General features: G+C 39.4%; 1 protein-coding gene across 4 annotated transcripts in view; it reads left to right on the forward strand.

Annotated features, from left to right (window-relative positions):
* Positions 1-26,669, forward strand: part of ANO4 (anoctamin 4) — a 388,856-nt gene that overhangs the window by 211,761 nt on the left and 150,426 nt on the right. For all 4 annotated transcript variants that reach the window (XM_037007143.2, XM_073213690.1, XM_073213691.1 and 1 more), the window contains 2 exons: positions 5,143-5,279; positions 7,773-7,931. In XM_037007143.2, the coding sequence (XP_036863038.2) occupies positions 5,143-5,279; positions 7,773-7,931 (296 nt within the window). The remainder of the gene's footprint in view (positions 1-5,142; positions 5,280-7,772; positions 7,932-26,669) is intronic.

A 26,669-nucleotide genomic window follows, 5' to 3' on the forward strand; every position in this document is an offset into this window, starting at 1 on the left:
AGGTGTTCTGAGGATGAGAGGCGAAAATGGACCTGAAAATCCTTAACATACAGTCAGTTCTCAGTAAACCGTAGTTCCCTTGCCTATGTGTGTCCCTTCTGATGTCCTTTGTATTTAATCTCTGACTCCAAGAGAGAAACAGATACTCTTAAGCAGTCTCACTCAGAAAACTAGAATGAGAAAAAATGACAATTGGTATAATCATACTAGTTTTTATTTATTTAAAAATGGATATTAGGCACCCCCTGTTTACTCATCCTTGTGTCAGTTTTAAAGCTACCTTGGCCTTTGACCGAAAAGGGAACCTGGGCTGGATGTGAAGATGAACTTGTTGTAAAAGAGTCAACTGAGTATTCAATTGAGATTTTAAACAATCTCTGGGTTTTTGTGTTTTTTTAAATTTTTTATTCTAAGTTATTCCTGAAGGTGTCCTTTCTCTTGTGTTTTCAAAGGAGGCTTTGAGGTCAATATGCAGTATCTTCAGAATTCTGAGTATGACATGTAATAATTTGGAACTCAGGATAAAAATAGTATAATGAACTGGCGCTCTGGAGAACAAATGTAGATACCTGGATTATGCTGCACAGCCGTCTCATGTCTTCTTCAATGACCTATAATTTTACTTTGTTTACTCTCCATCCGAAAATACCAAAATTAAAGTACTCCTGTACCTGAATACAATATGGGGTTATTCTGCATATGGAAAATAGGACAGAATTAAAAGAGCAGTGAGTTGAATTATTTGATTTTTGGTATTTATGTTTTACTCTATTAAAGACCTATTTACCATTTGCTTGGGTTTCTTTGCATTGCCTTTATAGCCCTGATTGCTGAATTTCATCCTCTTGTCTAGAAGTCAGAGGCTTCCTGATCATGTCTTAGTTATTTTGTACCTCCAGCACCTAACCTAAATGTTGGTTCCATGACCAAATGGCAGAAGATAATTAATTTGTTTGTTTGAGACCTTGCATTATATTTTTAGTCTCTTTTCCCTAAAGAATGAATAAAGGCTAACATCCCAAATGACTTTCACTGAAGGAATACAGATGATTGCAAATATTTGATAAGTAGATTCAGTACAACTGCAATAAATTCACCTTCCTACCATCACATAAAAGTATCTGGATCTGCCTGCCTCCTGGCCCTCTGACTTCTCTGCTCTGCCCCCATTCTGGGATAGTGCAGCCAGCCAGCTCTCAGGAATCTCTTTGTTATGCTGAGTTTGGTGATTTGCTGACTCTCTAGCTGATTTTTTGGTCTCCCAGGCAATGTGAGGTTCTTGACCCTTGTGTAACTGTTTGTATGTGAATCTCTGCCATTTTGTTCCCAGGACTTTTTAGAGGGAGTGACTGTTTTTACAAAAGAGAATCGATCAGCTATCTCCCTTGCTATCCCCAAAGGCATGGTGTCACCTACCTTGACCCATCTTAGCTGCCCAGCTCCATTCACATAGCCTTTCCTGAGTCTGAATGCAGTGTAGTCCATTACTCAGGTTGCATGGAATTTTTTCATTCTTTTTCTCTCTTCTGAACTGACTTCTCAGAACATTTGGCACTTTCTGGTTTAATGAGCATAATAGCAGAATTATCAAACATTTTAAAATTTGAGACAAATGTATAAGGGAGACAATGGGATCCATTAACAAGTGACCTGGTTTGGAAGAAGAGCATTGCTTGTGACATCCATGCTATGCATAGAGAGGCCCTGCCTCCACCTTGGCTGGACAGTGAGCTCGTGAGGACAGGACCGTGGCTATTGTGTCCAGTACTTCAGCTCCAGTTCCTGGCCCAGCACAGTGCCTGGCTGTGGCAGGCACTTAATAAATACTTAATAAATAGATTTTTAAAAATTGGTTAGTTTCAAAAGTTGGGAGTTATTTTCTCCTTAAGGAATATGATGTAAATTTGTATGAAAGGATATCGTACTTTGTTCCTAAAACCTACTTTGTAGGTAAAGCTCATCTATTAATAACAATGGTGAAATATTGATGACGGGCACATTTCTTCTGTCTGTGGAGCATCTACATGTTCTACAGACTTCTACTGATCTTGTGTTCAGGTGAGCCATTTCTAACAGTCGAGCACTTCTAATCTCTGCTGAAGCTTCTAAGAGGATGGTAGGTGATAATGATGCCTTAAGATTACTTATTCTCTAAAAATCAGATCACCATGACATACTGATTTCCCTTGAGCGCTCAGGTAGCTTAGTCCCATGATGACTCCAGACAATAATTCTGATGGGCAGCAATAAGGAAAGCAAAGGGCTTCTCTCCCTTTTCCCAAGTTAGCTGGTTCTTCTAGAATCAAACTGTTGGCTCTTTAATGTAGAGCAGAATTTGCCAACATCAGCACTATTTTTTGAGCGGGATAACTCTGTTGTAGGGGCTGTTCTGTGCATTGCACGACATTCTGCAGCCTCCCCGTCCCTATAGACTAGGTGACACTAGCACCAGATCCTCCCCTTAACCATGATGATCAAGAATGTCTCCAAGGCAATGCCAGATATCTCCAGGGTGACAATTTGGTGAATTGAACAGATGTAAAAGGCTTTATTAAACTGATCGTGCCAGTATCAGAAAGTGATACTATCAGAAAATGACCTGGAAATTTCTATCCTTGGCAAAAGCACAGAGACAATTCTCCTGAATGGAGTAGTATTTCCCTCCGGTATGTACCAGTCAGTCACCTACACATGGACATCAGTGTCCTCTTTGGCTTCCCCCTTAATCTCCTGCCTCATCCCAATCCACCCTTCATAACAACCATTCCAACTTGGAAATGCCTCTTCTGCCTTCTTATGTTGAAAGACTCAAATGCTAACTTAAGGTCCCATGGTCTAAAATTAACAAACCAGTGTTTCTTGCCATCTTCTGTGTCACCTGCTAACATGAACATTATCCCATTTAATCCTCTCAGCTACCTTGAGAGAGAAGTTTTCTCTACCTGTCTCACCAGTGAGGAAATGGGAGTACAAGTTCGTGTAGCTAAGTGGTTCAGTTTAGAATAGCAAGGAGGTCTTCTGACACTGTTAAAATAGAATTTTTGTCCAGTTATTCAAACCTAATCAACATCTACTTGAAATTTAAGTGCTATCTACTTGAAAATTTAATCAGTGTCTATTTGACACTGTGACGCTCTTGACTTGTGAATATGAATTGTGTTAAGAAACATATCTGTGCAAGGTCTGAGAACCATAGAGTATTAGAGCAGAGAGGGTTCTCAGACCTGATTAGACTGTGACCACCTTCAGATTATCATGTGTCATTAAATATGTGTTGAGGGTTACTCTGTGTCAAGACCTCTATATACCAGTCAAGACAGACAAGGTCCCTCCCCTTAAGGAACTTACATTCTAATGGGGTAAATATATAGAATAAACAGTATAATCATAGATTGCCATAAGTACCATGAAGAAGATGAGCAGTGAGAAGAAATGGAGAATAATTGGGTGAGGGGGAGTTTCTTTCCATGGGGTGGGCGGGGAAGTTGATCAAGTCTTTGATCTTGGCACCTCCACAACATTTGACATACTGCACTTCCTCAAAAGGGCTCGTTCCTCTGCTTGAGTACCTGGCATAATGTCATGCTCCTAACCCTTTGTTGTATAAAGACACCCTGACGTATTTCCTTTGTAGTCACAGAGTCTAAACACTTGTAGTAAGCCTATTAATTTCCTTATACTGCTGTAACAAGTCACCACAAATTAGTAACTTAAAACACCACAAATTTATTATCTTACAGTTCTGGAGATCAGAAGTCACCAAAGGGTCAGGAAGACTGTGTTCCTTCTATAGGCTCTGGGGGAGAATCTGCTTTCTTGCCTTTTCTGTCTTCTAGAAGCCACCTGCATTCCTTCATTTGTGACCTTATCCTGTCTTCAAAGCCAGCAGTGTGGCATCTTCCTCTCTCTCTCTCTGATTCTGACCTTTCTGTCTTCCTTGTAATTACATTGGGCCCACCCGTGTAATCCAGGATAATCTTCCCATTTTAAGATCCTCAAATTAATCACATCTGCAGAGTCCCTTTTGTCATATAAGGTCACATGATCACATGTTTCAGAGATTAGATCACCTTTGAGGGCCATGACTTAGTCTTTCACAGTGAGAAATAAATGTTAATTTTGTTCCCATACTCACTTTACTTTCCAGATGAACAATTTAGAAGTTAAATGATTGTCTAAAATCACACCCTTAAGTACAGCTTCAGAACCTGGTCACCCATCTCTCTTCTCTCTGTATCTAAATTCTTTTCTTTCTTTCTTTTTTTTTTTTTTTTTTTTTTTACGGCACCAACACAATTTACATTTCCTTTTTTCTTCAGTATTGGTCTATAAATTGAGATGATAAAGAAGGGTCCCATATCTGGCATTTTATTTTTTTCAGCCACTAATGCTGAACTTTCCTTTCTGATATTCTGCAAGGTGCTCAGCATTTGAATGTGGTATTCTATACTTGGGACTCTGCTAAATGCTTTATGTATTGGCATGTTGTTAGCATCAGTTTTGGGAGATCTCCTTGAATGGCTCACTTCCTGATTTCAACCCCTGGTTAGAGGAAGAAGAAAGGCAGGAAACCTTACTGCATGCTTTGTTACTGCATTAGGTTTTCTCTGGCAGGCCTTGGGGAAATAACAAAATACAGAAATCACACATCTTACTGAACCATGCAAGTGGCACATTTATAGGTTTACTTAGCAAGTTGTATGGTGCTTAAATGAAAAATAGAAGCTTAAAAAATATAGCTCTTCAACACAGAGGAGGAGTTCTTAGAAGTCTTAAGTGAAAGTCCCCAGTGCTAAATAACAGGGTACAGAGAAGAAAGTCCCCAGTGCTAAATAACAGGGTACAGAGAAGCTAAGCAAACCCACTACCTCCCGATACCCTGGAAGGCGAATCACATTTACATTAGGAGCTACTTTACTTTGCTTCACATTATCCTGAATCTTGCCTAATGAAGACACTGGTGGGTCAAACTTGTTTGACATCTGACATCCTTTTCTCTTAAGAGATAATATACCTGTCATTCAAGGTGTTATTGAAACAATTAAAAAAATATGAAGCCGAAGAGAGATGTCTTTTCTTAGTCTTGACTCTTAAGATCCCAGACTTTTAAACCCACTTGTAACATATTTATTTTGGTTCTAGTGGCCAAGGATGTCAACATTCTTTTTGATGAATTAGAAGCTGTCAACAGTCCTTGCAAAGATGACGATTCTCTCCTTCACCCTGGAAACCTGACCAGCACTTCAGATGACGCTAGCAGGTTGGAAGCAGGGGGAGAGGTAAGAGTATGGGATTTCTTAAAAATACAGTTCTTGAGCCAGGGAGGAACCTGTGAAGCATATTTCAGTGGACTGTTTAAAGCCATCATCTCATTGACATGTAAATTCCTGGAAAACAAGGGGCAGGGCTTAAAATTCTTTTGCTATCCCCCAAGAGTCTAGCACGTTTCTAAGATCCTAATTCTCCCTATGCTCAAAACAAACTTACAGTGGGTCTTACGCTTACCTTCTTATACCTAAAAACATTTCACTTTTACGAAGGAAGATTCTTAAAACTACCCATCATTTTAAGATATCTACATTCTGGGTGTTGCTGAGTTGTAAAAAGAAAGTTTTCCAAGGTTGGAAATGTGTAAACCCCAGCACGTAGAAAAGTGACACAAAATGGATCAGCCCTCAGTAGATTATGTGCTCTGAACCCTCTCTGAGGTTCTGTTTCCCTCTGTCTTCTGGAAACTCACTGCAATTATAAATAGACCCATTTCGTCATAAGTCATTTGGGAAGAAAGAGTGTTTTGTTAGAAGAATCACTGTTGCTCTGGTCGTGTCTCAGTAAGATTTAATATCTCCTTGGTATATGCACTGGTTGTAGATAGTAGGAACACAGAATAAGAAACATTTATTTATTGCATTCTCTTAATTGTATTATTCGAATGCCAGTTAACCATTGAAGAGAGAAAATTGTTTACTTCTACCAAACTTCCCAGAGTTCTTCCTACAAACACCATATGCTACTATCCATGTTTTTTTTTACATTTCATTCTGTCATCTCTTCCTGAAGATACTTTGCATGTCATGATGTAGCATAAAGGAGGGATCTTGAAAGGGACCTCAAAGAGCAACTAGTGTCATCCCATTAGCTTACAGATGAGGAGACAGTCTCCGGAAGCTTAGGGCTTTGCTAACCTCCTGATGCCTTAGCGGAGGCTCTGTTTCTGCTGGCAGGGGCTGCGGTGCTAAAGCTACAGGATAGTTCCCTTGCTTGGCAAATAATTGTTAAGGAAGTGTTTACTCAGGTAGGCTTCCGGATACCTCTTAAGAGAAAAGCCAGAAAATAATCAGTGAGGATTGGTTGTCATTTGAGAACACCTGCACCAAGACATGGGCCTTGGGCATTTCTGTCTCTCCTGGTGAGATTATCCTTTTAGATGAGATTGCATGCATGGCGCTTGTGCAAGAGTGTGGATTCCAGCAGTGACCTTTGAGGTCTGGCATGTTTGCCTCCTTCATACCACCACTTGGAACCTGAGTTAAACTGAGGTTTTGAGAAATGATAGCTCCTCATTTCCACTCGCCATGTTGACAGGCACATTTGTGAAATCTAAGGCTAGCTAGGAAACCTGACTCCAGCCTAACCAGCATGTACTTGATGGTCTCTTTCAGTGTTGTACGTGATTACAAGGAGCCTATACAAAACCATTTTTGTCCTCTAATTTTTATAATTCTTATGTAATAGTCATTACATAAGAATATTTGTAATTTATATATGTTACAAAGCATAGTAATGAAATGAACACCTTGAACCACCATCCAACTTTGAACTAGAATGGTATTTTTCAAATTATGGTGGCAACCTAATTGTAAATTACTGACTCTGAATGTTTTTTGTGGAATGGAAAATTCATATTAGCATGTATGTTAGTACAAAGGATCAGTATTGTTTTATGAAACTTTTGTCTCAGGTGTTTTGTGTGCTTATAGGTATACATAAATAATATACAGAGTAAAATATTTTATTCTGGGCCAAATATTTGACAATCATTGAACTAGAATATTACAAAAACCAAAGAATGTCATCCCTTTACCCTATTAGAGGGACCCCATTTCTGAATTTTTGTATTTTTATTCTCTTGCCCCCAAAATAGTTTTGTCATGTACATATGTAGCCTTAACTTCTTTTTAGATTTACTTTATTTTGTGATTTATAAAAATCATGCAGTATGAAGTCTTCTGGGACTTGCTTTTTTTTTCTATCAATATTGTTATGATATATGCTTATATTAGATGCAACTACATAGTTCATTCATTTTCACTACTGTATAATATTTCACTGAATGCCTGTTCTATATTTATTTGCCTGTCCATGGACATTTCAATTAATTCCCTTTTTTTCTACTTTTATGAATAATGTTGCTATGAATATTCATGTACATGTCTCCTACTTGCTTTATCAAGAATTTCTCTAGGGTTGTAGGTTTTACAAATAAATAATTTTGTAAGATAATGTCAGTGTGTTTTCCAAAGTATATCAGTTTTCACAGTTACCCATAGAATATGACAATTCTCAGCTACTCCATATCCTTGCCAACAGTTAGTATTGTTAGGTGGCCTGTTTTGCCCATTTGCCCATTTTTTATTATTAAAAATGTAATTTTGATGAAACACAGAGAAAAAATCCACTTAGTTTTAATTGTTATTTGACATTACTCATGTGAGGCTCAGTTTTATGAGTGTCCCTCAGTTTTAACCTGTTCCCTTTCCCTTTGTATGCAGACAATGCCAGAAAAAAACAAATCAAATGGACTTTACTTCAGAGATGGAAAGTGTCGAATTGACTACATTCTTGTGTACAGAAAATCAAACCCTCAGACTGAAAAGAGAGAAGTATTTGAAAGAAATATTAGAGCAGAAGGATTGCAGATGGAGAAAGAGGTAAATAGTTTGAGTGCATGTGAAAAAACACAAATATACATCTATTCATATTGAGAGACAATTAAAAAATAAGCAGTTAGTCATTATGTTAACTGAATGTTTCATTTGGTCAGAGTTTGCCAATCTGCATTGTTTGAGGAATGTTCCAACAATGAGACTTTTGGAGCACAGTTTGCTTTTGAGAGAATTTTAATGCCAAAAGATTTTGTAAAAATCAAAATACTCTCTTCAAGTATTATAATTTACCTGACTTCTTACACCCTCTGCTTCTCTGTCTCTGTGTGTGGAGGGCTCTATTTGCATGGATTTAAGAAAACTTTGTACACAATGTAATCAGCTCACTCTGGAGGCTCCTTTTTACATTTCAGGAAACATAACTTGAGCATCCTCACACACCAGAAGAGACTGTCTGATTTGGCCCAAAACAAGTGTAACTTAAAAAAATCATTGCAATTTTAAGAGATGTTCAAGTGGTTTTTAGTCAGTTCCCCAACTCAAGAGTTACCTTACCAGTGTTATGCTGTCTTTCTCTTCCTTCCTTCTCTTCATGGGGAGTTTTAAGGAAAAATTTAGTAAGGAAAATACAAAATGCCCAGGTAGGCCTCTGATAATAACCTACAGTGAAATTGTTGTGTACCAAGAAATGCTGTGCCTGTTTATAAAACTTGACCCTGTTGGCTGGATTACATAACTCTTCTCAGACTTTCCCTAAACACTGTACAGTTTCTGGGGCTTTTCATAGTCAATAAGAAGAACACACTGGCAGTTAGAAATATTTGCTTCTGATTCTGTTCCTCAAGGCTCAAGGGATAGATTTTTGAAATTGAACATCCAGGATTTTCTTTACATGGAGCAGGTTACATGCTGATTTTGGGACACTTCAGATAAATGGAATTTTTCCATATCTGTTAGACTGACCTTGATTCTTGAGCATTTATAAAACAGAAGCAGTATTTTTCTGGAATGTCCATAACGAGAAAATCAGAAGGATGGTGAGATGATTGTTGCCTTAAGGAAACAGGTTCTCACTCTCAGGAAACTAGAACCAGATTGCTCAAAAGACCATCTCAGTTGGAGGTTCCCCCTGAGCAACAAACAGAATTAAATATGGTGTTCTTTCTGCTTTTGTGGAGTTCTAGAAAATCTTTCCTATATCCACTGAACATATCTCTGGTAAATCTTGTTCTTTTAAGTTCTTGCTGTCACAACTGTATATTCTCTTTTCTTAACATTAATAGTGCATTGATGTTTTTATTCCTAAAACCTTCTTTTTTCTTATTTCTAAGTTTTGGAATTTTTATAGGAAGAAATCAAAGATCCAAATTGCCACATGATGCTAAATAATGGAAGTCCTTCCTCTGATCTATCCTATCAAAATTTTGATTCTCATCAAAGCTGTATAGCTTTGCTCATTTAATGAAAGATTTCCATTTTAAGCTTCAGAACTCTTTCTCCATCCCTGGGGTTACTTCTGCATAGGTCCTTTTCATGCTCTTTCATGACTTATTAGTTAAAACTCAAAAAGCCTGATAGTTTCCCAAATACGCATTCCTAAAGACATGACAGATCTCCCATGTGTCTCGTAAAACATCATCTCTACTAGAATTAAAGCAGGTATCTGGAAAGGGTTATTCTGCCTTGTGTTATTCAGTTGTGCTGGCCACAGTGTGATGATGAATTGCTTGTTTGATTTTGGTTGTATACAAGAAAATCTTGTTGGTTATCATTTTAAATTTTAATAGCTAGGTATTTATTTAATGTGGGCTCTAAAAATAGCAGTTGGAAAAAGGGTAATGTCATCATATGGCAAAACTTCAAAAAATCTAATCTAAGCATCTCTTCTTTTCTTTACCCACAAAAGTTCTCTGAGTGGCAGCTTCCCTATGTCTTCTTTTCCCCTACTCCTCCACCACTGCCAACAGCTTGGTTTTCCTGTTTCTGGAAGCTTCCTCCTAAGCAGCCTTTCCCACTGCCTGGCTCCAGTCTTCCTTCCACCCACATCTTTTGCATATGTGGCACAATTGGCCCTAACTCAGCCTCCCAGCTCTGCTTTAATTCTGGTAGAGATGATGTTTTAGGAAACACATGGGAGATCTGCCGTGTCTTTAGGAATGGGTATTTGGAAAACTATTACGCTTTTTTGAGTTTTAACTGATAAGTCACCCTCAGGGTCTCAGCCAGCTAAGCAAGAGGGACCTCTGCAGGTTATTCCCAGTTTAGGAGGTAGCAGGAAGTTATACATAAATTCATTTTTCCCTGTCACAAATAAGTAAAATAAAATGTCCCTTGGGTGAATAATAAACCTGTATCTACATTGTCTTTTAGATTTAGAAACCATCAGAAGCACTCTTATGTAAATAAACTGTTTTATAAACAACTGCAGCAGAGAGACAGCAATATTGATAGCTATTTCAGCTTCCAGAAAATATCTCAATCTTTCATATATAAAACAAAAAACCTCAAGGTGGGGAAGAAAAAAGAAAACCTGGGAAGTTTACTATGAATCCATATGTGTCTGAAATGATTAACACTAAGTATATTTTCTGAATTATCATTTGCTTCTTCATTAGCTGCGTGTCATGTTCAATGGTCTCGGAAAATATGCTTCACAGACTTAGAGGTTTATGCTTGCAAATGGGTAAAGACAGGCTCTGTGGTTGAATGGTTGGATAGTAAGAGAATCCTTATCTCTTTTAACACCAAATGTCAAGAAATAATTAGGAAAATCTTGAATTCATGATGAAAGTAAGGACATAGTCAAATTTCATCTTTCTTAAAACCTTTGCTCTTGCCCGATTAGCCAGCAGGTCCGTGTTTGCCTTGCACCCTGGGTCTTTGATATTCCATAACTCATCTTTCTTCTTATCCCAGAGAAAGTAATTCACAGCAGAGTCCCCAAATAGAATGACATTAAGCCCAAATGATCTGCTGCTTAGTGTCTATTTAAAGAGATCTCCTTCTTAAAGGTGAACTCATATTTATTAATTCACATTTTCAATTTTAGACATTGCTTTTATTTTTAATTTTTTATGTCCGTCATTGACTCTTTGGTACCTACCTTGAAATAACTATCACCAATAAGAAGTCCATCTTTTCCTTCAAAAGGTAACCAAATCATGCCTGACTTTTGAGTTGCTTGGAATTTGTGAATAGAAGTTGTGTTAATGGAGCACTCCTTCACTTAAGAATCACACACAACATGATGGGAAGCCCTATCATTACAGTCATTAGGAAATAATTATAATTAGATAAATCATACCATTGTGATGATAGTTAATTCATTCAACAACTGTTACACACTCATTCTATGCCAGGCAGTGTTCTAAGCACTAGGAAGTCAGAAGTGAAATAAGTTCCTAGAACTTAAGCACAAAATAAGTAAATATATATCAGTAAAGAGAAGAAAATAAAGCAGCAAGTATTGAGAGGGGCTTGCAATATTATAAAAGTTGGCTAAGGTGGGCCTCTCTTGACTAAGCAAAGTGGAGAATAGTGAGAAATTATACCAGAGAAGAAATGGAAGCCAAATGATATCAGAGCTTATGATCACTGGGGAACTTTTTTAGCTTTTCCTGAGTGACTTGGGGAAGCATTGGACAATTCTGAGCAGAGGCATGCCAAGATCTTGTTTCTCTTTTATTAGGGTCAATTTGGTTGCCTGGTGATTTTAGACTGTGGAAGGGGGAGAAGTGGTAAGGGCAGAAGTAGGGAGATCATTTTGAGGTTTGTTGCAAGAATCCAGGAAAGAGATGATGCTGACTGGGTCAAGTGCACAGCAGAGGAGATGTTGAGAAGAGAAGAAAGTAGACTTTGACTTTATGGGAATTTCAGACTGAATGAATGACATGAGAGAGAAGAGCCCTATGTTACCCATTTAAGGAGTTAAAAGAAAGGAATTGCCATTCCAGGGATGCAGAGAGGAGAGGGGCTCCTAATAGGCATGTTAAGTTTGAGGTGTCCCAGTGGTGGAGAGAGGATAGAAGAGTCTGGAATACAGGGAGAGATCTGGGTTGGAGATATACATGTGGATGAGATCACCAGAGGAATGACTACAAATGGAAAAGATATCTAAGGATTGAGATGTGGGACATACCAGTGGTATGTATTTGGAGAACAGAGGAATAGAAGAAAGGAGCTAAAAGGAAACCTAGAAGGTGTGGTGCCCAGAGGAAAGTGTTTCAGGAGGAAGGGAGCACTTGACTATGTCAAATGCTACTGATAGGGTGGGTAAGATCAGGACCAAGAGTTAATCATTGAATTTGGCAACATGAAGGGGGGTGGTGAGATGGGCAAGAGGTGTTTCCATTCCAGAGAGTGGAAGTGAAAGCATGATTAAAATATGTCCAAGAAAGAATACGAGAAAAAACTTTGGAGACAGCAGATATAAATAGCTCTTTTCAAGGAGGTTTGCTATAAAGGAAAAGAGACGGGATGAGAACTAACTGGAGTAAAAAGTTGGATCAAGAAACAGTTCTTTCTATTTAAGATGGGAGAAACAACTATATGATTTCATGCTAAAAGAAATCATTTTTTTAAAAGGCAAAATTGATGTAAAAGATTGAAGGAGGAACATTTGGAGCAATGACCTTGAAGCAGTCAGAAAAGAGTGACCACAGTTCCTCCCATTGCATGGATCCACCTGCCTGCATCTGTGCCCACAAATGTGGCCTTCCTGCAGGTGCTATGGATGTCCTGGCCATGCTTCTAGCTAAGGCCACCCCTTTGCTTTGAGCACAATGCCCCATCCTGTCAGTTCTACTCAAGGGCATTGCCCCCAACACAGATAAAATATAGTATGTTTGAAAATAGAAATGCACAAAATAAAGCAGTCTGTGCAATTTCTGCTTTCATGTCTCTAAAAGGATTGAAAAATCTAACTATAAAGCACTCATACACAGCACTCAAGGTTGGATATCTTGGACAATCTTCTTTGAGCTGTTGATGAAAATATTAGAATTTTCACTCTTGTAGTTATTAAGAACTTACTATTGTCATCCCTCTTTTATAGATGAGACAATTGAGGCAAAGCGGTAATTTGCCCCAGGTGATAAGGCCAGTAAGAGATAAAGCCAGATAAAGAGATAAGTACTGTATTGCTTCTTGGTATCTAGATATGAATCTCAGGATAGAAGAGGTTAGGAGACAGGCTGAGAATGCAGGCAGAGTTATGAAAAAGAAAAGGAACCAGGAAAATCGGGGTGCATGATGAAGTCGGGTGCCGTTCTTGAAGTTAGGCTGTAGTTACTGTAAACTTGGCTGCAAGTAGCCATGGATCTAAATCTTGGTACAATCACTTACAGGCTGAGTGGTCTTGAACAGATCACCAAACTTTTTGGGATCTCAATTTCCACATTTTTTGTAAGGAGGATAATATTTTGAACTGTGCAAGGGTTAAGTGAGCCCATATAGGTGAATACACAGCACAGTGTAAATCTTTGTTTTTTATCTTCCTTTTTTCTTTTACCTTAATCTTCTGTTTATGGCAAGTACTATTTATTTCCATTTATGACTGTGATATAAAAGTTCTTTGTAAAGGAATTATTTCAAAAAGTGTGTCAATGTTAAGGAAATAATAGGAAATTAAAATACTATAGATGGTATGCAAATCTGGCAGAGATTGAGAAGGTGGCACACGCATGATTGCAGTCTTCCCTGATAGTGGTTATGGTGCACAGACCCCAAATGTGATGCCTGTTTCCTGTTTTCACACCTTTGTACAGTTCCCTTCCCTTAAGGGCTGGCAGGAACTACGACTAACTTTTAACTGGTAGAATGTGGCAAATGTAGCTGGGAGTGGGGAATAAGCTGGTGGCATGAGAAGTGAGACAGAAACCTCCTCCCAAAACCAAATATGGGATAAAAATACAACAAATACAACTAATCTTGAAAGAGCAACCCAAAGACTGCAGAACAGACTGCCTACATCAGGGGAAAAGAGGAGACCTCACAGAAAAGGGTAAAGTAGCAAAACCAAGATGCAGCAGCACCCAGCCCTCCCTCAACTCCAGCCCACAGGTGGGAGGAGGAGAAATGGAATGGGGAGGGAGTAGAAACCCAGGACTGCTAAACACCCAGACTTGGAGATCTGCTCCGGGGGCATGCACCCACATTATATGGTGCTCTGGAGATTAGTGGGGTTGGACAGCAAAGACAGGTAGAATACTCAGATATACTGAGATTCTAGCTGCTTATGGAGAACAGGTAAGCACAACTAGCCCCATAGAACTAAGAAGGGCAGGCACTTTGAAAGACATCCCAACAGCCAGAAGGGTGCCAAAGGGGCAAAGAGTACACAGAGCTCACTGATCAGGAGAAAGTGCAGGTGAACAAAATCATCCTGGCTCAGGCAAGTCTCAGGAGCTTCAGGTGCTCCATCCCCTGGCTGCCAGTGCAGCCCTGAGGGCCCCCAACGGCAGCAAGCAGCCTTCTTTCTAGCAGGTACTGGTCCACACACCTGCTGCCCCCGTCATCACGCCACGCCAGCTGGAGGGTGGCCCCACCTATGGCAGCTACAGGGGCATAACACAGAGGCTCCGCCCTGCCCTCTTGGTCCATTGGACCTGGCAGTGGAGGCAGGCACTGCACCTGGAAGCAGGAAAGATCTCTTTCCTTCCAGCAGGTGCTGGTGCAACTCGCCTGTGACCCCTGCTATTGCTCCAGGTGCTTGGCTGCTCCAGAGGGTAAAGCTTCTGTGCACTAGAGGGTACTGACTATACAAAGTTATTCCATAGGAATCACTAAAAAAGTGAAATGGCAAAAAAATCTTGCCCAAACATAAATTCAACAAAGGACACTGGAAGAGAACCAAGTGAAACTAAAATCACCAATCTTCTTGATAAAGATTTCAAAATAAAAATCATAAACATGTTTACAGAGCTACAGAAAAATATTCAAGGTCTCAGGGAGGACTTCAACAAAGAGATAGAAACTTTGAAAAATACAGTATCTGAAATGAAACATATAATGGAGGGATTTAAAAGTAGATTAGATAAAGAAGAGAAGATGGTAAATGAAATAGAAATTAAAGAACAGGAATACAAAGAAGTTGAGGCACAGAGAGAAAAAAGGATCTCTGTGAATGAAAGAATAATAAAAGAGACCAATCCAAATGGAACAATATTCGCATTAAAGGGGTACCAGAAGAAGAAGAGAAAGAAAAGGGATAGAAAGTCTCTCTGAGGAAATAATTGCTGAAAATTTCCCCAATATGGGGAAGGAAATAGTCTCTCAGGTCATGGAAGTGCACACATCTCCCAACACAAGGGACCCTAGGAAGACAACACCAAGATTTATAATAATTAAAATGGCAAAGATCAGGACAAGGAGACAATCTTGAAAGCAGCCATAAAAGAGAAAAAAGATCACTTATGAAGGTAACCCCATCAGACTATCATCAGACTTCTCATCAGAAAACTTACAGGCCAGAAGGGAATGGCATGATATAATTAATTCAATCAAACAGAAGAGCCTCAAACCAAGGATACTCTATCTGGCAAGATTATCATTTAAATTTGAAGCAGGGATTAAACAATTTCCAGATAAGCAAAAGTTGAGGGAATTTATCACCCACAAACCATCTCTATAGTGTATTTTACAGGGACTTCTCTAGATGGAAGTGCTCCTAAGATTAAATGGCTGTCATCAAAAAAAATAAAACCAAAGTAAAGGAAGAAGCCTAATTAATTACTAAGTGAATGCAAAATTAAATGAACTGCTCACAAAGTTAGTCAAGAAATACACAAATAATACAGAATATGCCACCTAATATATAAGGAGTGGAGGAAGAAAAAAAATCTTTAGATTGTGCTTATAACAGCATAATACGCAAGTTAAGACAGACTGTTATATAGTAAGGAAGCTGCCCTTAACCTTTGGCAATCACAAATCTAAAGCATTCAATAGCAATAAGTCCTATCTATCAATGATTACCCTAAATGTAAATGGACTGAATACACCAATCAAAAGACATAGAGTTACAGAATGATTAAAAAAAAAAACAAGACCCATCTATATGCTGCCTACAAGAGATTCACTTCAAACCCAAAGATATACACAGACTAAAAGTGAAGGGATGGAAAAAGATATTTTTTTTAGGGAAACAAGAACAAAAATGAACAAATTGGATTACATCAAACTAAAAATCTTCTGTACAGCAAAGAACACCATCAGCAGAACAAAAAGGGATCCTACAATATGGAAGAATATATTTGTAAATGACTTATCCATAAGGCGTTAACATCCAAAATATATAAAGAACTCACACACCTCAACACCCAAAAAAGAAATAACCCAGTAAAGAAATGAGCAGAGGATATGAACAGACACTTCTCCAAAGAAGAAATTCAAATGGCCAACAAGCACATGAAAAGATGCTCCACATTGCTCATTCTCAGGGAAATGCATAATTGAAACCACAATGAGATATCACCTCACACCACTTAGGATGGCTAACATCCAAAAGACAAGGAACAAATGCTGGCGAGGATGGGAGAAAGGGGAACCCTCCTTCACTACTGGTGGGTATGTAAATTAGTTCATCCATTGTGGAAAGCAATATGGAGTTTCCTCAAAAAGCTAAAAATAGGAATACATTTGACCAGTATTTCCACTCCTAGGAATTTACCCCAAGAATGCAGGAGCCCTGTTTCAAAAAGACATTTGTACCCTGTTGTTTATCGCAGCACTATTACAATAGCCAAGACATGGAAGCAACCTAAGTGGCCATCAGTAAATGAATGGATAAATAAGATGTGGTTCATATACACAATGGAATATTATTCAGCCATAAAAGGAAAACAAATCCTACCATTTGCAACAACATGGATGGAGCTAGAGGGTATTAAGCTCAGTGAAATAAGCCAGGCGGAGAAAGACAAGTATCAAATGATTTCACTCATCTGTGGAGCATAAGAACAAAGCAAAACTGAAGGAACAAAAAAGCAGCAGAATCACAGACTTCAAGAAGGGACCAAAGGGTAGGGGTTTGGGAGGGGGGAGTGGAGAAGGAGGGAGAAGAGGATTAAGGGGCACTATAATTAGCACTCACAGTATAGGTACCCACGGGGAAGGCATTATAACACGAAGAAGAATACTCTGCAGAATCTTACTATGCTGATGAACAGTGACTGCAGTGGGGTCAGGGGGGACTTGACAATATTGGATGAAAGTTGAAACCACAATTTTGCTCATGTGAAACCTTCATAAGATTATATCTTATGGAAGGTATCAATGATACCTTAATTTTAAAAAAGTGTAACTATGTGGCAAATGTACTAGGATGCCTTCTTATATTAGGGTAGATAAGACACTGTCCTAGTTGACCGATGTGAGAGAGACTCTCCTTTGCTGGTGCTAAGAAAGTAAGCTACCATGTTGTGAGATCATCTATGAAGGGGGCCACATGCAAATAAAGGAGGGGAGGCCTCTCAGAGCTGGGAGCTGCTGCCAGCTGAGGGCCAGCAGGAAAACAGGGACCTCAGCCCTGCAATCACAAGGATGTGAATTCTGCCAATAATTGAGGGACCTGGGAAGCAAGTCTTTTCTTAGTTGAGCCTTTGATGAGACCATAGTCCTGACCAAGACCTGCATTGCCACCCATTACAACACTGAAGCAGAGGACCTGGCTAAGCTCTGCCTAAATTCCTGACCTACAGAAACTGAGACCATTAATGCATGTTGTTTGAAGCCTCTGAGAACAGGTAGCTAATACAGTGGTTAAGAATCTGGGGTCAGACATTCTGAGTTTCATTTTTGTTTCTACCATTAAAAGCTGTATGCTCTTGGGAAATTTAATTCACCTACAAAATGAGGCTAATAATGAGAACTGTTTCATGGGTTATTATGATAATTAAATGAGATAATTCACACAAGTGCTTATTTCATCAAATTGGGGTGGGGTGCTCTCTCCTTCTCTCTCTTTGTCTCATCTTTCTGTCTCTCTGTCTCTATCTGTCTCTCTCCCTTTCTCTTCCTGTCTTTCTGTCTCTGCTCTCTGTCTCTCTGCACCCACCCCATTACTAATTTGTGAGACCAGTTAAAGATCTGAGGGCCTGATTATTATTGCCTGAGCTGCTTTTGCTTATTCAGGAAGACAAAGTTTAATCAAGACATTTCTGTTTCTGGGTCAAGATGACCAATACAAGGTCGACTTGAACTGATTTACTTGAACATACCATTCTAAATTAATACACATTTCACATGACTCATATATATTACTTTGCTCAAGACAGGATATTAATGGGGGAAAAAAACACCCATCATGCAAGGCACAGCTGAAGAACTGAAGTGATATGATGAACTATTGTTACCATTCCACAAAACAAAATTTAGTTAATCTGAAAGTTCTTCTCAGTGGTCTAAATTAAACTTGTCTGATATAAAACACATTTTGCATTGTCATCACTTATTATGTGCCAAATGTAGGCACTGTGTTGTGTCTGTGAAAGGAACTGAAGTCCTTTCTTGATGGTAGTATTGTTGTTTCTGTTGTATTTTGGTATCTTTAATATACAATCACATGAGCAACACTGTGGTTACTACATTCCCCCCATTATCAAGTTCCCACCACATACCCCATTACACCCACTGTCCATCAATGTAGTAAGATGCTATAGAATCACTACTTGTCTGCTCTGGGCTATACTGCCTTCCCCGTGCACCCCCTGCTACATTATGTGTGCTAATCGTAATGCCCCTTATTCCCCTTCTCCCTCCCTTCCCACCCACCCTCCCCAGTCCCTTTCCCTTTGGCAACTGTTAGTCCATTCTTGGGTTCTGTGAGTCTGCTGCTGTTTTGTTCCTTCAGTTTTGCTTTGTTCTTATGCTCCACAGATGAGTGAAGTCATTTGGTACTTGTCTTTCTCCGCCTGGCTTATTTCACTGAGCATAATACCCTCTAACTCCATCCATGTTGCAAATGGTAGGATTTGTTTCCCTTTTATGGCTGAATAATATTCCATTGTGTATATGTACCACATCTTTTTTATCCATTCATCTACTGATGGGCACTTAGGTTGCCTCCATTTCTTGGCTATTGTAAATACTGCTGCAATAAACATAGGGTGCAAATGTTTTTTCGAAACTGGACTCTTGCATTCTTAGGGTAAATTCCTACGAGTGGAATTCCTGGGTCAAATGGAATTTCTATTTTTAGTTTTTTGGGAAACCTCCATACTGCTTTCTACAATGGTTGAACTAGTTTACATTTCCAGCAACAGAGTAGGAAGGTTCCCCTTTCTCCACATCCTCACCAGCACTTGTTCCTAGTCTTTTCTATGTTGGTCATCCTAAGTGGTGTGAGGCGATATCTCATTGTGGTTTTAATTTGCATTTCTCTGGTAATTAGCGATGTGGAGCATGTTTTCATGTGCCTGTTGGCCATCTGAATTTCTTCTTTGCAAAAGTGTCTGTTCATATCCTCTGCCTATTTTTTAATAGGGTTATTTGCTTTTTGGGTGTTGAGGTGTGTGAGTTCTTTATATATTTTGGATGTTAACCCCTTATTAGGTAAGTCATTTACAAATATGTTCTCCCATACTGTAGGATGCCTGTTTGTTCTACTGATGGCATTCTTTGCTGTACAGAAGCTTTTTAGCATGATATAGTCCCATTTGATAATTTTTTATTTCATTTCCCTTGCCCAAGGAGATGTGTTCAGGAAAAAAGTTGCTCATTTTTATATTTAAGAGATTTTTACCTATGTTTTCTTCTAAGAGTTTTATGGTTTCATGACTTACATTTAGGTCTTTGATCCATTTTGAGTTTACTTTAGTGTATAGGGTTAGACAATAATCCAGTTTCATTCTCTTGCATGTAGCTGTCCAGTTTTGCCAACACCAGTGGTTAGCTGAAGAGCCTGTCATTTCCCCATTGTATGTCCATGGCTCCTTTATCATATATTAATTGACCATATATGGTTGGCTTTATATCTGGGCTCTCTAATCTGTTCTATTGGTCTGTGGGTCTGTTCTTGTACCAGTACCAAATTGTCTTGATTACTGTGGCTTTGTAGTAGAGCTTGAAGTCGGGGAGCATAATACCCCCAGCTTTATTCTTCCTTCTCAGGATTGCTTTAGCTATTCAGGGTCTTTGGTGGTTCCATATGAATTTTAGAACTATTTGCTCTAGTTCATTGAAGAATGCTGTTGGTATTTAAATAGAGATTGCATTGAATTTGTAGATTGCTTTAGGCAGGATGGCCATATTGACAATATTAATTCTTCCTATCCATGAGCATGAGATGTGTTTCCATTTATTGGTATCTTCTTTAATTTCTCTCATGAGTGTCTTGTAGTTTTCATAGTAAAGGTCTTTCACTTCCTTGGTTAGGTTTATTCCTAGGTATTTTATTCTTTTTGATGCAATTGTGAATGGAGTTGTTCTCCTGATTTCCATTTCTGCTAGTTCATCATTAGTGTATAGGAATGCCACAGATTTCTGTGTATTAATTTTGTATCCTGCAGCTTTACTGAATTCAGATATTAGATCTAGTGGTTTTGGAGTGGAGTCTTTAGGGTTTTTATGTACAATATCATGTCATCTGCAAACAAGGACAGTTTAACTTTTTTCTTGCCAATCTGGATGCCTTTTATTTCTTTGTGTTGTCTGATTGCTGTGGCTAGGACCTCCAGAACTATGTTGAATATAATAGTGGGGAGAGTGGGCATCCTTGTCTTGTTCCTGATCTTAAAGGAAAAGTTTTCAGCTTTTTGCTGTTAAGTATAATGTTGGCTGTGGGTTTGTCATATATGGCCTTTATTATGTTGAGGTATTTGCCCTCTATACCCATTTTTTGAGAGTTTTTATCATGAATGGATGTTGAATTTTGTCAAATGCTTTTCTGGCATCTTTGGAGATGATCATTTGGTTTTTGCCCTTCTTTTTGTTGATGTGGTAGATGATGTTGATGGATTTTTGAATGTTGTATCATCCTTGCATCCCTAGAATAAATCCTACTTGATCATGATGGATTATCTTTTTGTATTTTTGAATTTAGTTTACTAATATTTTGTTGAGTATTTTTACATCTATGTTCATCAGGGATATTGGTCTGTAATTTTCTTTTTTTGTGGTGTCTTTACATGATTTTGCTATTAGAGTGATATGGCCTCATAGAATAAGTTTGGGGGTATTCCCTTCTCTTCTACTTTTTGGAAAACTTTAAGGACAATGGGCATTAGGTCTTCCCTAAATGTTTGATAAAATTGAAATCATCTGGTCCAGGGATTTTGTTCTTAGGTGCTTTTTTGATTACCAGTTTAATTTCCTTGCTGGTAATTGTTGTATCAGATTTTCTGTTTCTTCCTGTGTCAGCCTTGGAAAGTTGTATTTTTCTAGAAAGTTGTCCATTTCTTCTAGGTTATCCAGTTTGTTAGCATATAATTTTTCATAGTGTTCTCTCATAATTCTTTGTATTTCTGTGGTGCTGTAGTGATTTTTCCTTTCTCATTTCTGATTCTGTTTATTTGTGTAGACTCTTTTTTTCTTGATAATTCTGGCTAGGGGTTTATCTATTTTGTTTATTTTCTCAAAGAACCAGATTTTGTTTTCACTGATTCTTTCTATTGTTTGATTCTTCTCAATTTAATTTATTTCTGCTCTAATCTTGATTATGTCCCTCCTTTTACTGACTTTGGCCTCAGTTGTTCTTCTTTTTCTAGCTTCGTTAATTGTGAGTTTAGACTATTCATTTGGGATTGTTCTTCTTTCCTGAGGTAGGCCTGTATTGCAGTATACTTTCCTCCTAACATGGCCTTTGCTGCATCCCACAGATTTTGTGGTGTTGAATTATTGTTGTCATTTGTCTCCATATGTTGCTTTATCTTTGTTTTTATTTGGTCATTGATCCATTGATTATTTAGGAGCATGTTATTAAGCCTCCATGTGTTTGTGGGCTTTTTCATTTTCTTTGTGTAATTTATTTCTAGTTTCATACATTTGTGATCTGAGAGGCTGGTTGGTAGAATTTTGATCTTTTAGAATTTAGTGCAGCCCTTTTTGTGGCCTAGTATATTATCTATTCTTGAAAATGTTCCATGTGTGCTTGAGAAGAATGTATATCCTGTTGCTTTTGGATGTAGTGTTTCTGTTGTTTTTATTACATGTTAAAATTGCTGAACATTACTCAAGATATAACTATGGCTATGACACTAATTCATTAATGAGATGGAGACATTTCAAAGTTTTGCAGCAGTCCAGAGGACTGTAAATCCATGGTCTCCTTCTTATAATCCTTATAATTGGAAACTGAAAAAGCTGAATTTTAAGCTGAGTTTTATTAAGCATCCCTGATAATAATTCAGTTGCTAAAGTGATGATGCAGCACTGCCCCTGAGGCAGGGACCAAAGCTTAATTCACTTGCTGCAATGTTTTAGGCATATTTTAAGATCAATTTATGGTGTCTCATGATTACATTCCCAGAATCATTCTTCATTCACTTATCAAATATCTAAGGAGTATCTACTATTATTGAGGGAAGAGAAGCATTAAATAAACAAATGTTTTGGGTGTGATGACTGCTGTGAGGGAAATAGGAATATGGGAAGGGAGTTACTATTTGATTCTCCTGGTTTGAGGAAAGTCTCTAATATATGGGCTAACTCAGCACAGAAAGAAATTGGAATTTGCATTCCTAAACTTGACTTTCTAAGGTAGTTCAGTATTCCGACTATTGGGGTTACTTTGCTTTGCATTTGTGCATGTATGGGCGGGGATTCACATAGGAAGGATGAATGGAACAGCTGACTGTGTGTGTGAGTAGGGGGGTTGCATGTGTGGGGTTGCCCTAGTTTGGCTGGTTGAGGGGTGGGAAGAATGAGGTGTTTTGCATCTAAATGACCTCCTCTAGGGCACAGAGCAGGGACAAATGCAGTGCTTGAGCAGTGCAGTGTTGGGACCTCTGGGAAGAGCCGATCTGATTGCAAAGCCCCTGCCTAATGTGTTCTTTGCATTCGTCCCTATAGCCGCTGCCTCTTGGTGTTCCTCTTGTGTGGTCTTCCATGCTTTGGTCTATATATACACCAGTTTCTTCTTTGAAAGTCTTCTCTTCTCTTCTTCTCAAGCAATACTTGTAACTGCTTGGCCCTCTTTCACTTAGGGTTTTGCATGAAGAAAAGCTACTCTGTGTCTTCCAAGCATGAATTGTTTAATACTGAGGCTTACACCACTGCTGTAAAGGCTAAGGAGTAAGGGACAGGGAAGCCACTGCCAATTGCTTCCTGAAGCGCCACAGTGCCACATCTGGAATGGAAGCTACTAACGATTTCAAGAATGTCTGACTGTGGCACAGATGATTCACCTAAAACTTGCCTGTGGCTGTCCCCTTCTTCCTTAGGGGAGATATGGTATCTTCCTTTCCAACTTCCAGCTTTCACCTGAGCATACTTTATCTTCCTGCAGAGAAGGGGATTCTGGGATGTATAGTGCCAGCTTCGGCCTGGCAATGCAGAGGTGGCCTCAGGGAGAGGGGAGAGATGCCAACTGACAAGAGACAATATAGGACAGCTACCAACCCTCCTCTTACCAGGATTCCCTGGCCACCTGTTTCTTCACGTACAGCTCTGCCAGCCCCCTCTCTGTCACACCTGAAGGTTTTTGCAGTTGTAACTCATGAGCCCTAATCTCACCCCTCCAGGTGATGATGAGTATTTTTTTCTGGTGTTTCACATCGCATGGCTGAGTAAATTACCACAGTCACAGTACCATCTCTACACCCATACCTTTTTTCTAATGGTTAACATTAGTCACTTTTCTTTGTTCAAAGCAGAGTTAAATTCATTGAGAACAGCTCTTTTATTTGGGAGTTAGATAGTAGCAGTCACAAACCTGCAGAAGGAGACATCTACATATTTGTGATGCAGGGCAAAGAGAGAGAATGAAGGAAAGAGAAGCTGAAAGCCTTCCTCTCAACTGCCTGTAAGAGGAATAAAACAGGAAGGTTCCCTCCACCACTTCCCCCTCCTGTGGTGGTAGAGTATCAATTATCATGCACAGGTATATTGAGTGTCTATTATATTCCAGACACCATGCCCGGCAGTGGAGAATCAAAAATGAAAAAGTGTTCCAGTTATCTATGGTTGCAGAACAATAGATATTTGCTGCGTAACAAATTTGTGGCTTAAAATAACAATCATTTATTTTACTCTCAAATCTGCAACTGGGCAGGGTTCAGCAGCAACAGCTTTTCTCTGCTCCATGGGGCATTGGCTAGAGCAGCACTTTTCAGGGTCTGGCAGGCCCCCTTTCAAGGTGGCTGATTCACATGGCTGGAAGGTTGGTGCTGGGTGTCAGCTGGGATCAGCCAGGCCCGTGGGCTGTGGCCTTGGTTCTTTTCCATGTGGATCTCTCCACAGGCTTCTCTGAGGCTCCTCTGCCTCCAGCTTCCTCATGACACGGTGACCTGGTTCCAGGAGAACAAGGGAGGAGCACATTTTTATGACCCAGAAGCATTTCTTTGGCTGTTCTCCATTGACAGGCTGGTTCAAAGGGAAGGGACATAAATGCCACCTCTTGATAAAGAGTGGCAGGGTTCTAGAAAATACCGGACAAAAGCTATTGGCAGGGCTATCTTTGCAAAATACAACCTGTCATAGGTTTGAGGTGCTCATTGACTAGCAATGAAGACAGACATAAAACAGATGGTGAGAATAGAGCCTGGTAAGTTTCTATGAAAGCACCAAGGGAACTTCAGATTCTGCCCAAAAGTTAGAGGTAGTGACCTGGGTCTTGAAGAATGAACAGGTATTTACCAAGCAAGAAGGTAGAGGGTGTGGTATTCCAGGCAGAAAACGATATGAGCAAAGGCGCACGGTTCCTCCGCGTCTGTGCTTCCCCAGTTGGAGTGGGAATCCCATGAGGTCTGTAAGGGTCTCCCCACAGAGCCAGCAGAGTGCCCGGCTCCTCATTTCATCTTGACTTCCACCTTATTCATGTTCACTCAGCAATTCCCCAGGAATGTCATTCACATCAGTCAGACATAATTGTTCTGCTAAGCCCATAATGGCTGGACTGATACAAGTCAGATACACATTTTTTTTAGTCATCTTTTTCCAAAGTGGTCTAACATCTCTTAGCTCCTTTGCAGCCAAACCTATCCCATTATACTTCGATTTAAATAAAGACTCATCTCATTGTTAGATTTTTTTTTTTCAGGCCAAGCGTTTTACTAAACCAACTGAAGTAGCTATTACCTGTGAACTTAACCAAGTTCAGGATGGTCCCCCAAATAAGATGGTGTTTATTACTCAATAGAGTTTTTGTTTTTCACCTCTATTCTCCATTCTGACTTTTTATACATATGTTGAAATTTAAAACAACTTTATAGGAAGCTGGGAGCAGAGCAGGCAGAACAATGAAAACTGTGCTGCATGCAATTTTCATTGACCTTAGCGGTCCAGCAGGCAAGAAAGAAAATTACATGTGGTGAGACCTTGTGTCCATTAGCATTTTGGAAATGCATCGTGTCTCCTCCTGGTGCCCCTCCTCCTCAACAGTCTGTACGTTTCTTGGTTTAGCCAGGATATTATTTTGGATTGCACAGCATAAATCACTATGGCATTCATTTGAGGCTGCCTTGATTCAGTTTTTCAGATCCCAGTAAGTGCCTGTAGGTCTTCTGAAATACATTCCTGCATTCGGTTTTTCGCGGGTAACACTATATGCATTATGTCTGAGCCATCCACTGTTGCTTTTGATTGCTGGAAGGGATCACCCACCCTACGGTTCTCTGTAAAAAAAACTCTGCTAGAGTGAAAAACTGCTAGTCTTGATTTTTTGTCACACAGTGCTTAATTTAGTTGGCACAACAAAGATAAGCAATCAGCAAGTAAGTACTGAATTTTAGTTTGTGGTTATCCTCTTCTCTATGCATACTTAGCAAAGTTGTATCTTAATCTCCCTTTAACATGAAGTGTCTTTTAGGAACAAGAATTCTAAGCAAACCTTCAAATAGTGGGAGCTAATACTTGAAACTGAAATTTGCTTTGAATGGGTTTAAATGTTGAAAATGTCACTGGAAAGTGCACTGGTTATGATACTGAGCCTGCTGAGTAATTGTCCCAACCAGTTTTCTAATCATCATTGCATTTCCCTCATTACCTAGCTCTGCTTTCACAGTCTATCATTATGACCACTATTTATAAGCACCTGAATTCTCTCATTCCTTCATTCCTGTGACTTAATTGCCTGGCAAAGACTTGACCTTGATTAAAACCCACTGTCTGCACCAGGTTCACTTTCGGTCATGGCCACTGTCTCAGATGAGTATCAGAGTGCCAGTGAGCCCAGGAGTCTGGCCTGCCCCTCCCCCGTAGCAGTGAGCCCAGGAGGCTGGCCTGCCCCTCCCAGGTAGCAGTGAGCCCAGGAGGCTGGCCTGCCCCTCCCTGTAGCAGTGAGCCCAGGAGGTCGGCCTGCCCCTCCCCTGAGCAGTGAGCCCAGGAGGCAGGCCTGCCCCTCCCGGTAGCAGTGCATTGACTTCCTTCCTCCTTCCTTCATCTTTGCCTCCTTTGTTCTTTCATTCATTTATCTTAAAAATTTCAATTACTCAATAAATACATAGTGGTTGGCACAATCCTGGGCACTTGGAACACATTGGCGAACAAAACAGAGGCCCTATTGTTTTAGAACACGTGGGGCTCATGTTCTACTAGGTGCATAAGAAGCATCATGAGAAATAGCAAAGTATGTTAGAAAGTGATAAATGATATGGTAGAGGAAAAAGTGGAGCAGACTATGAGAGTCCT

Source organism: Manis javanica, chromosome 10 (assembly GCF_040802235.1).
Source record: "Manis javanica isolate MJ-LG chromosome 10, MJ_LKY, whole genome shotgun sequence".
Lineage (NCBI taxonomy): Eukaryota > Metazoa > Chordata > Mammalia > Pholidota > Manidae > Manis > Manis javanica.